At 47.0% G+C, this 18,790-nt stretch overlaps 1 protein-coding gene across 1 annotated transcript in view; it reads right to left on the bottom strand.

Annotated features, from left to right (window-relative positions):
- Window positions 1–18,537, bottom strand: part of FLACC1 (flagellum associated containing coiled-coil domains 1) — a 71,148-nt gene extending 52,611 nt beyond the window's left edge. The window contains exons 1-5 of the mRNA XM_088465255.1: window positions 18,452–18,537; window positions 15,409–15,533; window positions 12,341–12,406; window positions 9,323–9,380; window positions 2,616–2,752 (exon numbers count right to left, since the gene is read on the bottom strand). Coding sequence (XP_088321381.1) covers window positions 2,616–2,752; window positions 9,323–9,380; window positions 12,341–12,406; window positions 15,409–15,512 — 365 coding nt within the window. The 5' untranslated portion in view covers window positions 15,513–15,533; window positions 18,452–18,537. The remainder of the gene's footprint in view (window positions 1–2,615; window positions 2,753–9,322; window positions 9,381–12,340; window positions 12,407–15,408; window positions 15,534–18,451) is intronic.
- Window positions 18,538–18,790: the final 253 nt, after the last annotated feature.

Genomic DNA, 18,790 nt, shown 5'->3' with positions numbered 1-18,790 from the left:
GCTTGCTCTGAGCAATTTATCTGCACATGCGTATAATTCGCAGTGCGCATGCGCAAGCCAGACTTTGCAATCAGATTTTGGTTGTTCGTAAGCCACTATCTGCATTACAGAAAGCACCTTCTCTGGGTGGTAACAGGGGAAGGTGCTTGTGAATGTGGGAGCGAACGCAGGCGTGTCAGGTCACCAAAACGCTGTTGATAGGGCGTGCATAATTAGCAAAGTAGCGTCATTGTACACGTCACCTGCATATATTTCAGCCAGCGCTGATCGCAGTACTTGCGGCGGGAAACCCAACCTCAAGGGCTGTGAGCTGCTCCGATGGCTCATAATGATCCCGATTAATCCTACATTTCCCAGAGATGACGTGTGTTGCGAGTGGCAAGGGGGTGTCTTTATACACTTGCGAGTGCACTTTGCCGTAGCTCGCTAAAACATAGTGGGCATCCTTATGCGTCGCAGTGCGAGCACTTCATTTAAATATACGGCCCCTTTTTGCCAGCGATCAAACGCATCTAGCGAGCGGGTCTTAATGAGCTCCCATGTGCACACGACAAAGGTGAGTACGTAGAAAAAGCGGGTGTGGCCACATGCTGCAAGGGGTGTGGCCACTGAGAAATGGGGGGGGTCAACATGACACACCACAATATCTTGTCACTCTGGGGACATTCCTTTCCATTCCATATGCACCTTAATGCCGCCAAGTGTGCCCCTCTTGCAATGCCCACTGTAGTAGTGCACCTTAGGCAGTGCCCCCAGTAGTAGCGACCCTTATGCAGTGCCCCTTATGCAATGCCTACGGTTGCAGTGCAAATTATGCAGTGCCACCAGTAGTGCCCTTAAGCAGTGCCCCATTAATGCCCCTTAAGCAGTGCCCCATTAATGCCCCTTAAGCAGCAGTCCTTATGCAGTGCCCAATATATAGTGCCCCCAGTAGTGCCCAAAATACAGTGCCCCTTATGTAGTACCAAATATATAGTGCCCCCAGTAGTGCTCCTTATATAGTGCCCCTTATGCAGTGCCTCTTATGCAGTGCCCCTTACGCAATGCCCAATATACAGTGCCCCTTATGCAGTGCCCCCAGTAATGCCCCATATACAGTGTCTCAGTAGTGCCCAGTAGTGTCTGTCTGACTCTTATTGGCTGCAGTGCTAATACAAACACAACGCCGCCGGCGTGTTTGTTTTAATGTGTAGCGCTGCAGACCACACGTGCACTGGACTGCGGGTGGCCAGCGGCACCGCCCTGCGCCACCGGGTATGATGGCGCCCAGGGCTCGAGCCCTGCTTGACCCCCACATTACGCCACTGCTGGTGACTAAACCAGCACAGATACATGGTGGGTTTATGGTAGTCTACTCATAGAAAAGAATACGCTCCCCGGTAACTGACACATGGAACATTCAACATCACAATACAGAACTTCCGGTGGGACGGGCACCAGGCGTGGCCGATTTTTATGGGCTCCGGACCTGGCTGCATAAATGAACCTCCAAGCTGCAGATGAACCACGGGAACAGCTGCCCGTAGCCTCTCCCAAACATTGGGGCATCGCTGTGTTATGGTCCCTGGTCTGGAGCCACTTCCTACACACCGGACTCAAGCCTGCAGTGTCTCAGGTGTTCACGACCGCCCACTGCCATCTTTGGGCGCGACTATCGGAAAGCGCATGACAGCTTGCTTCCTGACTGAATGCTTATTGCTAGTAGCTTTACCGCTAAGCCACACGTGCGTTACTGGATTTATTAGTCGGGATCGCCCTACACCCTAACTTGGTGGTTGTGATATGGCTGCGGGGGTGCGAGCAGAAATCCGACAAAAGTCCCAGCACGAGGCTGTTTTCTGCTCTTAGCGCCGGGAAAACAGCATCGCGTCGGGAAGTTAGGTCGGGGAATGCCCGTTTACGCAACTTAAACAGGGTGTTTAATCACGAGAACGGGCATTCTACAACTAAACACCGCACACAATTGAATAGCTGCGGGAGCTATCTCCCGGCGCTATGTACATCGCGGGCTATAGAATCGAGCCCTATGGCTAGTAAATGACTAGAAGGGGACATACTGCATCTCATCTATGCTAGCAGATAACATATCCCCAGACATTGTCCTAGTGTGAGGAAATGCACACGTTACGTCTGCCAGCTGGTATACAGTATACAGGGATCATCTGCTGTACAGACACTTAGTGACCACTGTGACCAGAAGTTGGGGGGGGGGCGTCCTCAGTCCTAGAACACATATGGTCAGTAGGGGCTCAGCAGCACAGAGATCACAGACCAGGGCTTATCAACATGTGGTTCTCCAGCTGCTATACCAGCATGCCCTGCCCTTATAGCAAAACTATGGCAGGCATGCTGGGATGTATAGTTCCACATCAGCAGGAGGGCCCATGTTGAATATCCATCATAGACCTTGTGGGAAACCAGTGACTGGTGATATTACACTGCTGGATTGGGTGATATCTAGGAATGCGCAGACATGGGGATACCCCGGGGGGTGATTCTGAGGCCGGAGGAGGCGCATTGGAGGCTCCAACACTACAGATCCCGGACACTTATAGGCACCCTATGACCTGGACTGTTTCTATACGGACACCTTCTTCCATAGACTTCCATGTTACCTGGGTGTAAGAGACAGATTTCCATCCTCTGGTGGGGTAACACCCCCCCCAAACCCCGGCTCCTCCAGTCTGACCTCAATGTAGTCCTGGGATCGCTTCATACTGTAACCAGGCGATATAACCAGGAAGCTCTCAGTCTGCAATGATGGAAGAAACTATAGGATAGATCTATGCGCTATAATCTGCGAGCAGTATGGAATGAATCATGCACTGAATAAGTGGTAAAAAAAAACCACATGTAATAGAAATACATAAACAAACGTAAATGACCGGTGATATTATAAATAAAAAACAGATACATATATTCAATTTTTCTGTTTGGAAAACTGACTGTCTATTGTGTGAATAATTAAGCACATTTAGGGCTCTATTTACTACAATCCGCATATTGAATGCGGATTGTAGTGTGATATTACCGAGTGAATTTGCATTGCGAATTCAGGCAATATCACAGGGATTTACTATAAATCCCTTGCAGGGACAGAGCTTGCGATAAAGCTCTGTCCCTGCGGATCCCATCCGCACTCTAGTCGCGGTATTTTCGGAAAAAATACCGCGACTAAGAGCCCGCGCATGCGCCGACCGACCACCGCTACTACACCCCCACCGACGCTAAGCCCCGACCCCACGATCGCGGACCCCCGCTACCCCCCCTCCCCCCCCCCGCGACCCCCTTCCTCCTTCATTACACTTACCTGCATCCTCCTGGCCTCCGGTGGTCTTCTCCGGGCTTCCCGATCAGGTGATCTCCCATACTGCACTGGGGCCCGATCACCTGATGACCGGGCCCCAGTGCACTGTGGGAGACCAGCTGACCAGAGAGGAGCCATCAGCGGAGGCCCGATCACCGGTCCCTGGATTCAGGTAAGTAAAAAAAAAAATGTTTAATTTTTTTTTTCTTTTTTTTACAGTAATCAGCTTGCGGTCTCTTTAGACCACAGAGCTGATTACTGGTACCGGCTCCCGCCTCTGCTCTCCCCGTTAGAGCAGAGTGGGAGCCCGGTAACCGGGGGAGACCCTGGATAACGCCACCTCCAGGTGGCGTTATTATCACAGGGCTTCCCCCGGTATTTTTTTACAATTTATTTTTAGTAACTTGCACACAGATCACATTTCCCATTACAATTATAGGAAATGCGATCTGCTTTACTAAAAATAAGTGATACTGGGGGTTGGAGTAGAATTTTACTAATTCTACTCCAATTGCCCTGTAATAACTACAGGTGATACTAAAATAATGTGAAAAGGGTGTGACAACACAAAACAGCCTTTATCACTTTATTTTAGTAAAAATAATGTTAATAAATAGAGCCCTTAGAGAGGTGGATCTAATATACACAGGGGTCTATGTACTAAGCAGTGTTAGGAGACAGAGTGGAAAGTGATAAGTCTGTGACTATGGGGCCTATTCATTAAACCTAAAAATTCTCTGGAGATAATTAGGTTTAGAACTCGCATGGAGTTCTAGCTAATTATAGGTGGAATCCATCATTCCACCTCTCCATAAGTATCTATTCCGGTAGCTGTCATTTTTGCGATGACAGCTTTTCGGGAAATAGATACTTTTCCTGCCTACACTACCTTATCGCATCTGGAAACAGTGCTGCGCATGCGCTGTTACATCTGTAATACCAGCGCATGCACAGCACTGCCTACAGATGCGTTAAGTTTGTGTACCCCATCCCGGCCCCCCACCCCCTTCCCCCCTCCGCTCACCTTCCCCCCCCCCCCCCCGACTTACCTGTCCGCGCAGCAGCCTCCGGCTCCGTCCTGCTGGTCTGTCGTGTGGTTTCCCAGCAGACCACATGACAAATTAGAAAAAAAAAAAAAAAAAAAACTTTTTTTTTTTCCTCTAAACTTTCTTGTGCTCTGCTGGGGAGCACACATGTCCGACCAGCCTCCGGAGCCTGAGGAGGGAGCAGAGCGCCGGAGGGACTCGTCGGGGGACCTGCACACGTGGATACAGGTAAGTCGATTCTGCTATTCGCCACCTCACAGTGGCGAATAGTAACTGCATCAAATTCCAAAAATTCATAATTTTCGGAATTTGCTGAATACCATAATTTCCACATCCCCATCCTAATGTACTAATGTACTAATGTACTAATATCCCCATACTAATGTACTAATATACCCATACTAATGTACTAATGTATGGGGAGTGTGGAAATTAACGCAGGGGCACTTAGCAAGGAGATATCTGTGATATCTCCTGTGCTAAGTCTGTTCATGAATACCAAAATAATGTTATTTAAGGAAAATGTCCTTAAAAACTTTATTTTAGTGTTGATGAATAGGCCCCAAGGTACCAGCCAATCAGCTCCCAACTGTCATCTCACAGGCTGTGTTTGAAAAATGACAGTTGGGAGCTGATTGGGTGGTCCTTATCACTTTTCACTCTGTCTCCTAACACTGCTTAGGTACATAGACCCCATAGTCATAAAAGAACCCAATCAGTTCGGAATAGGGATAATTAGCATGTCCACACTTCTAGATGATACTAAAAGTAGATAATGTCCAAGCGCTCAATAGAAACAGTAAGTATCAAAGTATATAGAGGATAGGAATAGCAGCAGTGACAGGGGATAGGAATAGCGGTGGTGACAGAGGATAGGAATAGCAGGGGTGACAGAGGATAGGAATAGCAGGGGTGACAGGGTATAGGAATAGCAGGGGTGACAGTGGATAGGAATAACGGGTGATAGAGGAAAGGAATAGTAGTAGTGACAGAGGATAGAAAAAGCAGAGGTGACAGGGGATAGGAATAGCAGAGGTGACAGTGGATAGGAATAGCAAGGGTGACAGAGGATAGGAATAGCAGGGGTGACAGAGGATAGGAATAGCAGGAGTGATAGAGGATAGGAATAGCAGCAGTGACAGGGGATAGGAATAGCAGGGGTGACGGGATAGGAATAGCAGCGGTGACAGAGGATAGGAATAAAAGGGGTGACAGAGTATAAGAATAGCAGCAGTGACAGGGGATAGGAATAGCAGAGGTGACAGGGGATAGGAATAGCAGAGGTGACAGGGGATAGGAATAGCAGAGGTGACAGGGGATAGGAATAGCAGCGGTGACAGGGGATAGGAATAGCAGCAGTGACAGAGGATAGGAATAGCAGCAGTGACAGAGGATAGGAATAGCAGAGGTGACAGGGGATAGGAATAGCAGAGGTGACAGGGGATAGGAATAGCAGAGGTGACAGGGGATAGGAATAGCAGAGGTGACGGGATAGGAATAGCAGCAGTGACAGAGGTTAGGAATAGCAGCGGTGACAGGGGATAGGAATAGCAGCGGTGACAGAGGATAGGAATAGCAGCGGTGACAGGGGATAGGAATAGCAGCAGTGACAGAGGATAGGAATAGCAGCAGTGACAGAGGATAGGAATAGCAGCAGTGACAGAGGATAGGAATAGCAGCAGTGACAGAGGATAGGAATAGCAGCAGTGACAGGGGATAGGAATAGCAGCGGTGACAGGGGATAGGAATAGCAGCAGTGACAGAGGTTAGGAATAGCAGCGGTGACAGGGGATAGGAATAGCAGCAGTGACAGAGGATAGGAATAGCAGCGGTGACAGTGGATTGGAATAGCAGCAGTGACAGTGTATTGGAATATTAGCAGTGACAGGGGATAGGAATAGCAGCAGTGACAGAGGTTAGGAATAGCAGCAGTGACAGGGGATAGGAATAGCAGCGGTATAGCAGATTGTACTTATTTATCTAGCACTTTCTAGAAGATAATAACTAGAATCTGATCATCTCCACTTATGAAAATCTGCACCATAGTAAATGTACCCCCGAGTATTAGTACATATGTACCCAGAGTGCTGCTTTAGGAGGGGTTATACCTAAACTGGAATAAATATGGATAAAACGCCCATTGACCGGTTTCAGGAGGGAGATATATACTTACATTGGGCTATCGTGTGCACTGTATATATCTCCAACTATCTAGCACTTCACCTCTGACCCTGGGTACGTGTCTCATCCGAGGTTCTTCACTGGAGGTATAACCCATCCTGAACCTGCACCTGGTACATACTAAAGCTGGCGCCACACACTAGACCAACTTACATCCAACCAGCCAACTAGGTGATTGGTTGGAATGAAAGTCTGGTAACGTATGGGAGTAACTGATGATCAGCAATTTGCTCCCAAACGCCAGAAAATAGATGAAAATGGCGTCAGACAAGTTTGTTAAATGTTTGATCTAAACTATTTGTTCAAACAGTTTTTGTTAATTTTCCGGCGTTTGGGAGCAAATTGCTGATTGTCATTTGCTTTAATTCCTTACCAGATTTTCATTCCAACCAATCAACAAGTTGGCTGGTTGGATGTAAGTTGGTCTAGTGTGTGGCCAGCTTAACATTTGTCTACATGAACTCAATTCTGATTGTAACAGCTGAGATCACCTGAGACAATTATTTGGGAGGTTGGATGTGAGCAGCTGAAACGTTCCACATCCTGCAATATGGTGCTATTGTCAGGGGCAGCGTTTCTGGACTGAGGACCTGATTCAGAGCCGCTCGCACGATATGTATGCAAATTGCGTAGGCAGTGTTATCGCACAGCAATGCATTAGCACGCCCAGTGTTTCTTACAGAGCGATCACAGTGTATGCAGACACCCACCAGCCTGTTTTAAGACGCCCACTTGTGCACGTCATGCCCAGGAAGTGTATGCAACGATCGGTACATCGGGTAACATCGGATGCTATCGCAGCGCTTGAGGTTGACCATTCCCTGCCACAAGCACTGCGAGCACTTCAGTGTAAAAACCGGCCAGGTGACGTGTACTATGACGCTGTCTTATAATTACACACACCTCTAACACGCCGCTGAGAAAGTCAGGCACGCCCCCGTTTTTAATGGCCAGCCCCTGTCACCACCTACAGGCGGCCTCTCCTGTCAGTCACTCTGCTGGGCTGTCTATGCGCAGTGAGCAAACGGCATTGTGAACTTTCGCTAAGGTATGCGCACGCACACTGCATACCATCGGCAGCAGCGAGCGTTTGCATCTTAGCGAGCGGGTCTGAATGAGCTCCTCAGCCTGTGTATTCTGTAGAGCACTTTCTGTCCGTACAGATCATAAGCTCACATTAATATAGACGCGCTGTCAGGACTCACATGACCGGCCTAGATGTGAGACGCGACTTCTAATCAGACTTTGGGTCTCCTTTAATACAAGGGTGGTACAATAAGTGAAGTAAGATCACTGATGTGTGTAATATTCTCTATTTCATTCTAATTTCACCCCCCCAGGCTATGACTGTGCCTCATTTCAGTCATACTGTCCTCACATCAGCTGTAAGATGGCGGTGCTGGCGGGAACATGGTCACACATTGAGGTGTGTAGTGTGATCAGATTTCTGTGTCTAAAGGGCATAAATTCATCGCCAACTTGTCCAGGTGTACGGTGATAGCGTCATGTCACGGTGACAGGTTTAGGATTGTTGCACGGCCTTTGATAACGGCAGGACAGACGTTCCAGGTGAGCAGCGATCCGGCCGGCCAATCACGTCCACCACAGATGGTAATTTGTGCCGCATCGAAGGTCTGAATCAGGAGGACAGACGCATTGGAGTTAGTGATATTGCTGAGGAACTGACCATCTCAGTGGCTGCTGTATACAACATCGTTCATGAGTAACCGGGGTACGGGAAAAACCGGGGTACAGGAGAAACCGGGGTACAGGAGAAACCAGGGTACAGGAGACAGTGATCACGCCGGGGACCGAAGCAACTTACAGACGTTCACAGAACCGATAGGATGGGATTGTCTCCCGTGCACATGACGCGGTACCATGAGGAGGGAGCGCAGCTTCTGCAGCGTATCGTTACAGGCGATGAAACGTGGGGGCATCATGTGACACCGGAGATGAAGCAGCCATGACATGGAAACGCGCATCGTCCCCACCTTCAAAGCAATTCAAACACCTCTGTCAGTAAAGGTGATCATGGCGGCCGTGGTTTGGTACCATAAGGACGGGCTTCTCATTGATTTCCTCACCATCGGAGATACTGTGAATGCTGATCGCTATTGTGACACACTGAGCCGGTTGCAGATGAGAATTCATAGAAATGACCTGGGTTGCTGCGAGCAGACGTCATATTGCCGCACGATAACGCCAGGTCACGCTCAGCCAACCGCACACATGAATTATTACAGCGGCAGCGATACCATTGGGAGGTACTGGTCCATCCTCCCGACAGCCCTGACCTGGCACCGAGTGATTTCCATCTCTGTGGACCATTGAAGAGGCTCCTGGGTGGAAAGTGATTCGCTCCGACGGTGAAGGTCAGCAGCCGCCATGTCCTGGCTTCAGGTACCGGACACGGATTTCTTCTTTGCCGGGATAGACGCCCTGGTGTACCGCTGGAACAAATGCTTAGACAAGTATGGGGACTAGGTGGAGAAATACTCTGCACCAAGGCCATGATTATATGTATAAGCAATATGAGCTGAATAAATTCACATGATGAGACGTCTGTTACATTATTTATTGAACCACCCTCGCAAAATGGTGAAAAGAGCAGCACTGCCCAGCAAAGCACAAAGACGTCACAGACGCCGCGGATGGCATTGGATGAATCATATATAGTGCGGATGAAATGGCGCAGATTACATTACATGCAGCCGTCAGAGAACGTCTGAGCACTACAGGGAGGTGGGACAGGACTGTCGTGTTAGCGCTGAGTAATGACACTTACCTTGGAGGATCCTCTGCTCGTGGTCCTGGGGTCGGACAGTCTCTGAGACGTCCACTGTCTGCACGAAGATACAAACAGGAACAGTCAGCCGATGCACAGTAACATACAGAAGAGCAATTTGTAAAGCTGGTCATAGACTATATTATTATTATTACCAGTTATTTATATAGCGCACACATATTCCGCAGCGCTTTACAGAGAATAGTTGGTCATTCACATCAGTCCCTGTCCCAGTGCAGCTTACACTCTATGGGCCTGATTCAGAGCCGGACGCTATTTGCGGACAGTCGTTCCAAAAAAGGGAGCGCTCGCTCATTGCAGTTTGTTGACGCCTCTATGTCTGAGCGAGCGAACGAAAAATGCGCTCGCTATTTTGTAAAGACGCCCCTTTGCCGTTCGCATCACATGTTACCTCCGGTATTTATTAGATTAATCCAGTACATCGAAAGGCATCTGATTTAATTTGAGGGTAATTACATCCAAATCAGGTGAACGGTGTAGGAATTACAACGGTTTCTATATGAGCCTCCCACTTTTTAAGGGGTCAAAAGTAATGGGACAAACTAAACAATCCTAAATCTAACTTTCACTTTTTAATACTTTGTTGCAAATCCTTTGCAGGCAATTACAGCCTGAAGTCTGGAACGCATAGACATTACCAGACGCTGGGTTTCATCCCTGGTGATGCTCTGCCAGGCCTCTACTGCAAATGTCTTCAGTTCCTGCTTGTTCTTGGGGCATTTTCCCTTCAGTTTTGTCTTCATCAAGTGAAATGTATGCTCAATCAGATTCAGGTCAGGGGATTGACTTGGCCATTGCATAACATTCCACTTTTTAGCCTTAAAAAAAACTCTTTGGTTGCTTTTGCAGTATGCTTCGGGTCATTGTCCATCTGCACTGTGAAGCGCCGTCCAATGAGTTCTGAAGCATCTGACTGAATATGAGCATATAATATTGCCTGAAACACTTTAGAATTCATTCTGCTACTTTTGTCAGCAGTCACATCATCAATAAATACAAGGGAACCAGTTCCATTGGCAGCCATACATGCCCACGCCATGACACTACCACCACCATGCTTCACTGATGAGGTGGTATGTTTTGGATCATGAGCAGTTCCTTTCCTTCTCCATACTCTTCTCTTCCCATCACTCTGGTACAAGTTGATCTTTGTCTCATCTGTCCAAAGGATGTTGTTCCAGAACTGTAATGGCTTTTTAGATGTTGTTTGGCAAACTCTAATCTGGTCTTCCTGTTTTTGTGGCTCACCAATGGTTTACATCTTGTGGTGAACCCTCTATATTCACTCTTGTGAAGTCTTCTCTTGATTGTTGACTTTGACACATATACACCTACCTCCTGGAGAGTGTTCTTGATTTGGCCAACTGTTGTGAAGGGGTTTTTCTTCACCAGGGAAATAATTCTTCTGTCATCCACCACAGTTGTTTTCCGTGGTCTTCCGGGTCTTTTGGTGTTGCTGAGCTCTCCGGTGCGTTCTTTCTTTTTAAGAATGTTCCAAACAGTTGATTTGGCCACACCTAATGTTTTTGCTGTCTCTCTGATGGGTTTGTTTCGATTTTTCAGCCTAATGATGGCTTCACTGATAGTGACAGCTCTTTGGATCTCATATTGAGAGTCGACAGCAACTGATTCCAAATGCAAATGTCACACCTAGAATCAACTCCAGACCTTTTACCTGCTGAATTGATAATGAAATAACGAGGGAATAGCCCACACCTGTCCATGAAATAGCTTTTGAGTTGATAGTCCCATTACTTTTGGCCCCTTAAAAAGTGGGAGGCACATATAGAAACCGTTGTAATTTCTACACCGTTCACCTGATTTGGATGTAATTACCCTCAAATTAAATCTGAAAGTCTGCAGGTAAATCACATCTTGTTTGTTTCATTTCAAAGCCATTGTGGTGGTGAATAGAGGCCAAAATATGAAAATTATGTCAATGTCCCAATATTTATGCACCTGACTGTATATACACATACATATATACATACACACACATACACTGTATATATAGATAGATATAACTTTTGTATATGTATTTATTTATTATTTTAACTAGACTTTTTTCACCCCTTTTTTATGATGAACTACAAGGCCAGCTGAGACCTGCAGTTTGCCAACAAAAAGTATGGGGTCTCCCCTACTTTCTTATTAGGACTGGGGCTTACAGCCTGTGCTGGTTACACAAGGGGAAAACTGATATGGGGTCTCCCTGACTTTGGGGTAACCAGCACTGGGCATTGCCAGCCTGGGCTACTGGAACCATACAGTGGGTCACCCACCATGCTTCCAGACAGCCCCAGACCAGTTGGTGCCAGGGGAGTGGTGTGGTGCTCGCCTGCCTGACTGTTACCAGCCCTGGCACTAATAGCGCTAGCGTTCTTCCCTGTATCTCAGGACAGTGGGTACTGGGGGTAATAAAATGGTTAATAATAGGAAAAAAAAACTATTTGTCTTTGGCGAAATACAGGTCAACAATTTTGTGTCTATTACATTTTTATTTTAAAAAGTGTCACTGCGTTTATTTACATTACAGGTGCCAGCATGACATATTGCCAGGGCAAGCTGGAACTTGTGGTTCTGCAAGTAGCAGCAGGCCGTGGCAGCCATTTTTCTCAACTTGGCCATACTGAGATCTGTAATTTGTCCAAGTGCTCTTTATTCAATTATTCACCATTTCATTACCTCCGTAACAAATGGGCATTGGGTGTGGAGTATAGCCACGAAGTTATTGGCACCAGGGCTGGTTATACCTGGGGGGACGGGGGACTTGAATGATGGGGCATGGAGGACACACAACCATGCTGTGGGGTTCCCCTCTATGGTCCCAGCAGCTTAGGCTGGCAACGTTCAGTGCTGGGTTCCCCAGGAATTTGGGGAGCCCATGTCGGTTTTCCGCTAAGCTGTATATCTCCTTACCGCCAAACTAAATCCTCTGATGAAAATGAGGTAGAGATAGAGAATGGCGCAGAGCTAAGAGGTAAGGAGGGGACATACCTGGCAGGGGAAGACAATAGGTCTCTGGCCTTTCCCCCTGTGAGGCAGCCAGGCACAGGAGATGTCCTGCAAATAAAGAATGTGTCTGAGACAACAAGTAATAATAATACAGAGAGTGCAGCATTGTAATATACTCAATAATAGTATACGTGGTATATAGTATATGTTATATGTAAACATGTATGGTCTAAAAAAACAACACAGGTTTTGTATATCACCTGCCTGTATGTATGTATGTATTTATTTATTTATCACCTGCCTGTACGTATTGAATATATGTATTTATTTATTGTGTATGTATGTATTTATTTATCACCTGCCTGTATGTATTGAATATATGTATTTATTTATTGTGTATGTATTTATTTATCACCTGCCTGTACGTATTGAATATATGTATTTATTTATCACCTGCCTGTATGTATGTATGTATTTATTTATCACCTGCCTGTATGTATTGAATATATGTATTTATTTATTGTGTCGGTATCTATGTATGTATTTATTTATCACCTGCCTGTATGTATTGAATATATGTATGTATGTATGTATTGTGTATGTATTTATTTATCACCTGCCTGTACGTATTGAATATATGTATTTATTTATCACCTGCCTGTATGTATGTATGTATTTATTTATCACCTGCCTGTATGTATTGAATATATGTATTTATTTATTGTGTCGGTATCTATGTATTTATTTATTTATCACCTGCCTGTATGTATTAAATATATGTAATTATTTATTTGTGTCTGTATCTATGTATGTATTTATTTATCACCTGCCTGTATGTATTGAATATATGTATTTATTTATTGTGTATGTATGTATGTATGTATTTATTTCTTTATCACCTGCCTGTATGTATTGAATATATGTTTTTATTTATTGTATGTCTGTATGTTTGTAATGCCTGTATGTATTGCATGTACAGTATGTATCTATCACATGCCTGTATGTATTGCATGTACAGTATGTATTTATTGCATGCATCCCCGCGTTGGGCGCAGCTGGCCTGACAGGCGCCACAAAGCTGTTCTCGCTCACCTCTCTGCCGCGAAGGGGCACAGGGGCTTACTCCTCCTACTACCTTCCTATCTCTAGGTGCTGTTTGATACCCCCCTAGTCAGTTTTCCCGCCACCTGCGTGGAGTGCAATAGTGACTTTCCTGGCCTCAGGCTCATTGCGCCCAAACTCGTCCGACTTTTGAAGGTACATATTTCTTTTTATTTTCTCACAATTTTGTGTATTTTGCTCATTTTATGAATGAAAATTACAAAGGTTGTGGGTATTTTGCGGAAATATGTAGGTTTGTCCAGGGCGGCCTCTTACAATTAAGTATTTTTTGTTTTAATTGCTTTAAGGTTAATAAATGTGGTTTTGTGAATCAGATTTCCATATATTCTCTCTTTGTACATCCTAATGAAGGTCACTGATCACTGTAAGAGCATTAGAATTGAGTTAATTAGGTGCTAATGACGCTTTAATAACAGGCGCCTTTCAGGCGCACTGCGCCCAAACCTGGGAGTCCCAGAGGTGAGCCTGATGCAGGGTTAACAATGAAGATGAAGAAATCGCCCGGCGTGCAGCAGTAAGATACACTGGTGGTGGTGGAGACGGAAGGTGTGGGGCTGGGGGTGTGGGGCTGGAGGTGCGGGGCTGGGGGTGCGGGGCTGGGGGTGCGGGGCGTGTGGCTTGGGGTGCGGGGTTGGGAGTGCGGGGCTGGGGGTGCTGGGCTCGGGGTGCGGGTCCAACACCTGCTGTGCTGCCATCTTACAGCTGTACTAAGCCCGTGTGTAACCACCCAGATAAGTACAAACCGCGGCGGCTTCTGCCCTTCCCATAAATAACCCGTATATTACCTTTATCTTGTAGCATTAATGAGCAGCCCCCTGCATGGACATATGTAGCCATAGTTAGTGCAATATTTTCATCTAACCGTTTGAATAACTAGGGCGCAGAGCTTAGACGCACAGGGCGCAGAGCTTAGACGCGCAGAGCTTAGACGTGCCGCACTTAGACACACAGGGCACAGAAATTAGACGCGCAGGACGCAGAGATTAGACATGCAGGGCGCAGAGCTTAGACGCGCAGAGCTTAGACGTGCCGCACTTAGACACACAGGGCACAGAAATTAGACGCGCAGGACGCAGAGATTAGACATGCAGGGCGCAGAGCTTAGAAGCACAGGGCGCAGAGCTTAGAAGCACAGGGTGCAGAGCTTAGAAGCACAGGGCGCAGAAGTCAGACGCGCAGGCCACAGAGCTTAGACGCAAAGGACGCAGAGGTCAGACGCGCAGGGCGCAGAGCTTAGAAGCACAGGGCGCAGAGAATAGATGCACAGGGCGCAGAGCTTAGAAGCACAGGGCGCAGAGCTTAGAAGCACAGGGCGCAGAGGTCAGACGCACAGGGCGCAGAGAATAGACGCACAGGGCGCAGAGCTTAGAAACACAGGGCGCAGAGCTTAGAAGCACAGGGCGCAGAGAATAGATGCACAGGGCGCAGAGCTTAGAAGCACAGGGCGCAGAGCTTAGAAGCACAGGGCGCAGAGGTCAGACGCACAGGGCGCAGAGAATAGACGCACAGGGCGCAGAGAATAGACGCACAGGGCGCAGAGCTTAGAAACACAGGGCGCAGAGCTTAGAAGCGCAGGGCGCAGAGCTTAGAAGCACAGGGCGCAGAGAATAGATGCACAGGGCGCAGAGCTTAGAAGCACAGGGCGCAGAGCTTAGAAGCACAGGGCGCAGAGGTCAGACGCACAGGGCGCAGAGAATAGACGCACAGGGCGCAGAGAATAGACGCACAGGGCGCAGAGCTTAGAAACACAGGGCGCAGAGCTTAGAAGCACAGGGCGCAGAGCTTAGAAGCACAGGGCGCAGAGGTCAGATGCGCAGGGCTCAGAGCTTAGACGCACAGGGCGCAGAGAATAGACGCACAGGGCGCAGAGCTTGGACGCACAGGACGCAGAGCTTGGACGCACAGGACGCAGAGCTTAGGGTGCACAGGGTGCAGAGCTGCTGCTAATGTTCCTCATACTGCTGAAATAGGACATTGTGACTTTATACCTGGGTCTGTTCCTGTTCCCGCAATGTGTTCCCATTGGGTATCTTCCATTTCTAGACCCCGACGCCGCACAACAGCTGCAGGATATTCCGGTATAGATGGACATGACAAGCGCGATGGGTGTCACCTACGTCAGAGAAGGTCTTGCGTCAGCCATATTGTACACCTGGTAGGGGCCTGAAAGCGATTGGATGGAGATTGCGAAGATACACAAAGGTGCTATAACCTATTCTTGTCTATAGGGTCTATGTACTAAGCCTTGGATGGAGATAAAGTACCAGCCAATCAGCTCCTGTCATTTTTCAAACAGCTTGTGACATGGCAGTTAGGAGCTAATTGGTTGGTACTTTATATTTATATCCGTTCAATTAATCTAAATCCAAGGTTTAGTACACAGAGCCCATGTATAGTGTGTAGCATTAGTACATAGACCCCATGTAGCAGTGTGTAGCATTAGTACATTGACCCCATGTAGCAGTGTGTAGCATTAGTACATAGACCCCATGTAGCAGTGTTTAGCATTAGTACATAGACCTCCATGTATAGTGTTTAGCATTAGTACATTGACCCCATGTATAGTGTTTAGCATTAGTACATAGACCCAATGTAGCAGTGTGTAGTATTAGTACACAGACCCCATGTAGCAGTGTGTAGTATTAGTACATAGACCCCATGTAGCAGTGTGTAGCATTAGTACATAGACCCCATGTATAGTGTGTAGCATTAGTACATAGACCCCATGTAGCAGCGTGTAGCATTAGTACATAGACCCCATGTAGCAGTGTGTAGCATTAGTACATAGACCCCATGTATAGTGTGTAGCATTAGTACATAGACCCCATGTATAGAGTGTAGCATTAGTACACAGACCCCATGTATAGTATGTAGTATTAGTACATAGACCCCATGTAGCAGCGTGTAGCATTAGTACATAGACCCCATGTAGCAGTGTGTAGCATTAGTACATAGACCCCATGTAGAAGTGTTTAACATTAGTACACAGACCCCATGTATAGTGTGTAGCATTAGTACATAGACCCCATGTAGCAGTGTGTAGCATTAGTACATAGACCCCATGTAGCAGTGTTTAGCATTAGTACATAGACCCCCATGTATAGTGTTTAGCATTAGTACATTGACCCCATGTATAGTGTTTAGCATTAGTACATAGACCCAATGTAGCAGTGTGTAGTATTAGTACATAGACCCAATGTAGCAGTGTGTAGTATTAGTACACAGACCCCATGTAGCAGTGTGTAGTATTAGTACATAGACCCCCATGTAGCAGTGTGTAGTATTAGTATACAGACCCCATGTAGCAGTGTTTAGCATTAGTACATAGACCCCATGTAGCAGTGTGTAGTATTAGTACATAGACCCCATGTAGCAGTGTTTAGCATTAGTACATAGACCCCATGTATAGTGTTTAGCATTAGTACATTGACCCCATGTAGCAGTGTGTAGCATTAGTACATAGACCCCATGTAGCAGTGTGTAGCATTAGTACACAGACCCCATGTATAGTGTGTAGCATTAGTACATAGACCCCATGTATAGTGTGTAGCATTAGTACATAGACCCCATGTATCAGTGTGCAGCATTAGTACATAGACCCCATGTAGCAGTGTGTAGCATTAGTACATAGACCCCATATGTAGCAGTGTGTAGCATTAGTACATTGACCCCATGTAGCAGTGTGTAGCATTAGTACAGAGACCCCATGTAGCAGTGTGTAGCATTAGTACACAGACCCCATGTAGCAGTGTGTAGCATTAGTACACAGACCCCATGTAGCAGTGTGTAGCATTAGTACACAGACCCCATGTAGCAGTGTGTAGTATTAGTATACAGACCCCATGTATAGTGTGTAGCATTAGTACACAGACCCCTTGTATAGTGTGTAGCATTAGTACACAGACCCCTTGTATAGTGTGTAGCATTAGTACATAGACCCCATGTAGCAGCGTGTAGCATTAGTACATAGACCCCATGTATAGTGTGTAGCATTAGTACATAGACCCCATGTAGCAGTGTGTAGCATTAGTACATAGACCCCATGTAGCAGTGTGTAGCATTAGTAAATAGCATGTAGCAATATGAACACAGGGCTGTATAGACCATAGATCACTTCCTATGATGAGCCATGCGATACACTGAGTCCTTTTTGTTAGGAGCAGCACCGTAAACTGGCAGAACCAAAAGGGGGAGATGTACCAAGCCTTGGAGAGAGATAGGGGGAGATGTACCAAGCCTCGGACAGAGAGAGGGGGGGGGGAGATGTACCAAGCCTCGGACAGAGAGAGGGGGGGGAGATGTACCAAGCATCGGAGAGAGAGAGAGAGGGGGAGATGTACCAAGCCTCGGAGAGAGAGAGAGGGGGGGAGATGTACCAAGCCTCGAAAAGAGAGAGAATGAGAGAGGGGGAGATGTACCAAGCCTCGGAGAGAGAGAGGGAGAGATGTACCAAGCCTCAGAGGGAGAGGGCGAGTAGTACCAAGCCTTGGAGAGAGATAGGGGGAGATGTACCAAGCCTTGGAGAGAGATAGGGGGAGATGTACCAAGCCTTGGAGAGAGAGGGGGGGGGGGGATTTACCAAGCCTTGGAGAGAGAGAGAGGGGGAGATTTACCAAGCCTTGGAGAGAGAGAGAGGGGGAGATGTACCAAGCCTTGGAGAGAGATAGGGGGAGATGTACCAAGCCTTGGAGAGAGAGAGTGGACAAGTTGTACAAATCAGCTTCTGGCATTTATCCTGCAGTCTGTGATTGATAGCTACAAGCTGATTGGCTGCTTTGGGCCACTTCTTCTCTCTCCAGAGTTTATGAACTAAGCCTTGGAGAGAGAGAGAGAAAGTGAATGGAGGTAAAGTTCCAACCAATCAGCTCTTAACTGTCATGTTACAGGCTGTGTTTGTAAAATGACAGTTAGGAGCTGATTGGTTGGTACTTTATCTCCATCCACTTTCTCTCTCCCCCCTAAAGAGATGCATAATGCCAGCCATGGGAAGGCATCTCCCGCTGTCTGTTACTGTAACACCCCCTCACTCACCTGCAGTCACAGACACACTGACCTCTGCCGTGTAATGTGGCTATTGTACCCAGCTGTCCTCCCAGTATGTACAGAGGGACTGGGAGACGCTGTTGGGATCACATCCAGCACATGGGTTTGGTCACGTTTACATGGTGACTATGGTGACATTAGGCCTCAGCCCATATTGTCACAATCAGGAAAGGGCTCCTGTAGCCTGAGCTACATTTAACCCTTGATCTGACAGAGGCGTGAGGGAGTCACCAGCATTTTGGCAACAAACATGACTTTATACTGGCCTGGCAGCCGGGATTCCTTCCTATTGATGGGAAAATCAATGTCAATATCCACAGAGAACTT

The sequence above is a fragment of the Taudactylus pleione genome, unplaced genomic scaffold (assembly GCF_031769625.1).
Source record: "Taudactylus pleione unplaced genomic scaffold, aTauple2 ptg001928l, whole genome shotgun sequence".
Taxonomy (NCBI): Eukaryota; Metazoa; Chordata; class Amphibia; order Anura; family Myobatrachidae; genus Taudactylus; species Taudactylus pleione.
Note: the sequence above shows the minus strand (reverse complement) of the source record. Positions and strands in the feature narration are given on the sequence as shown.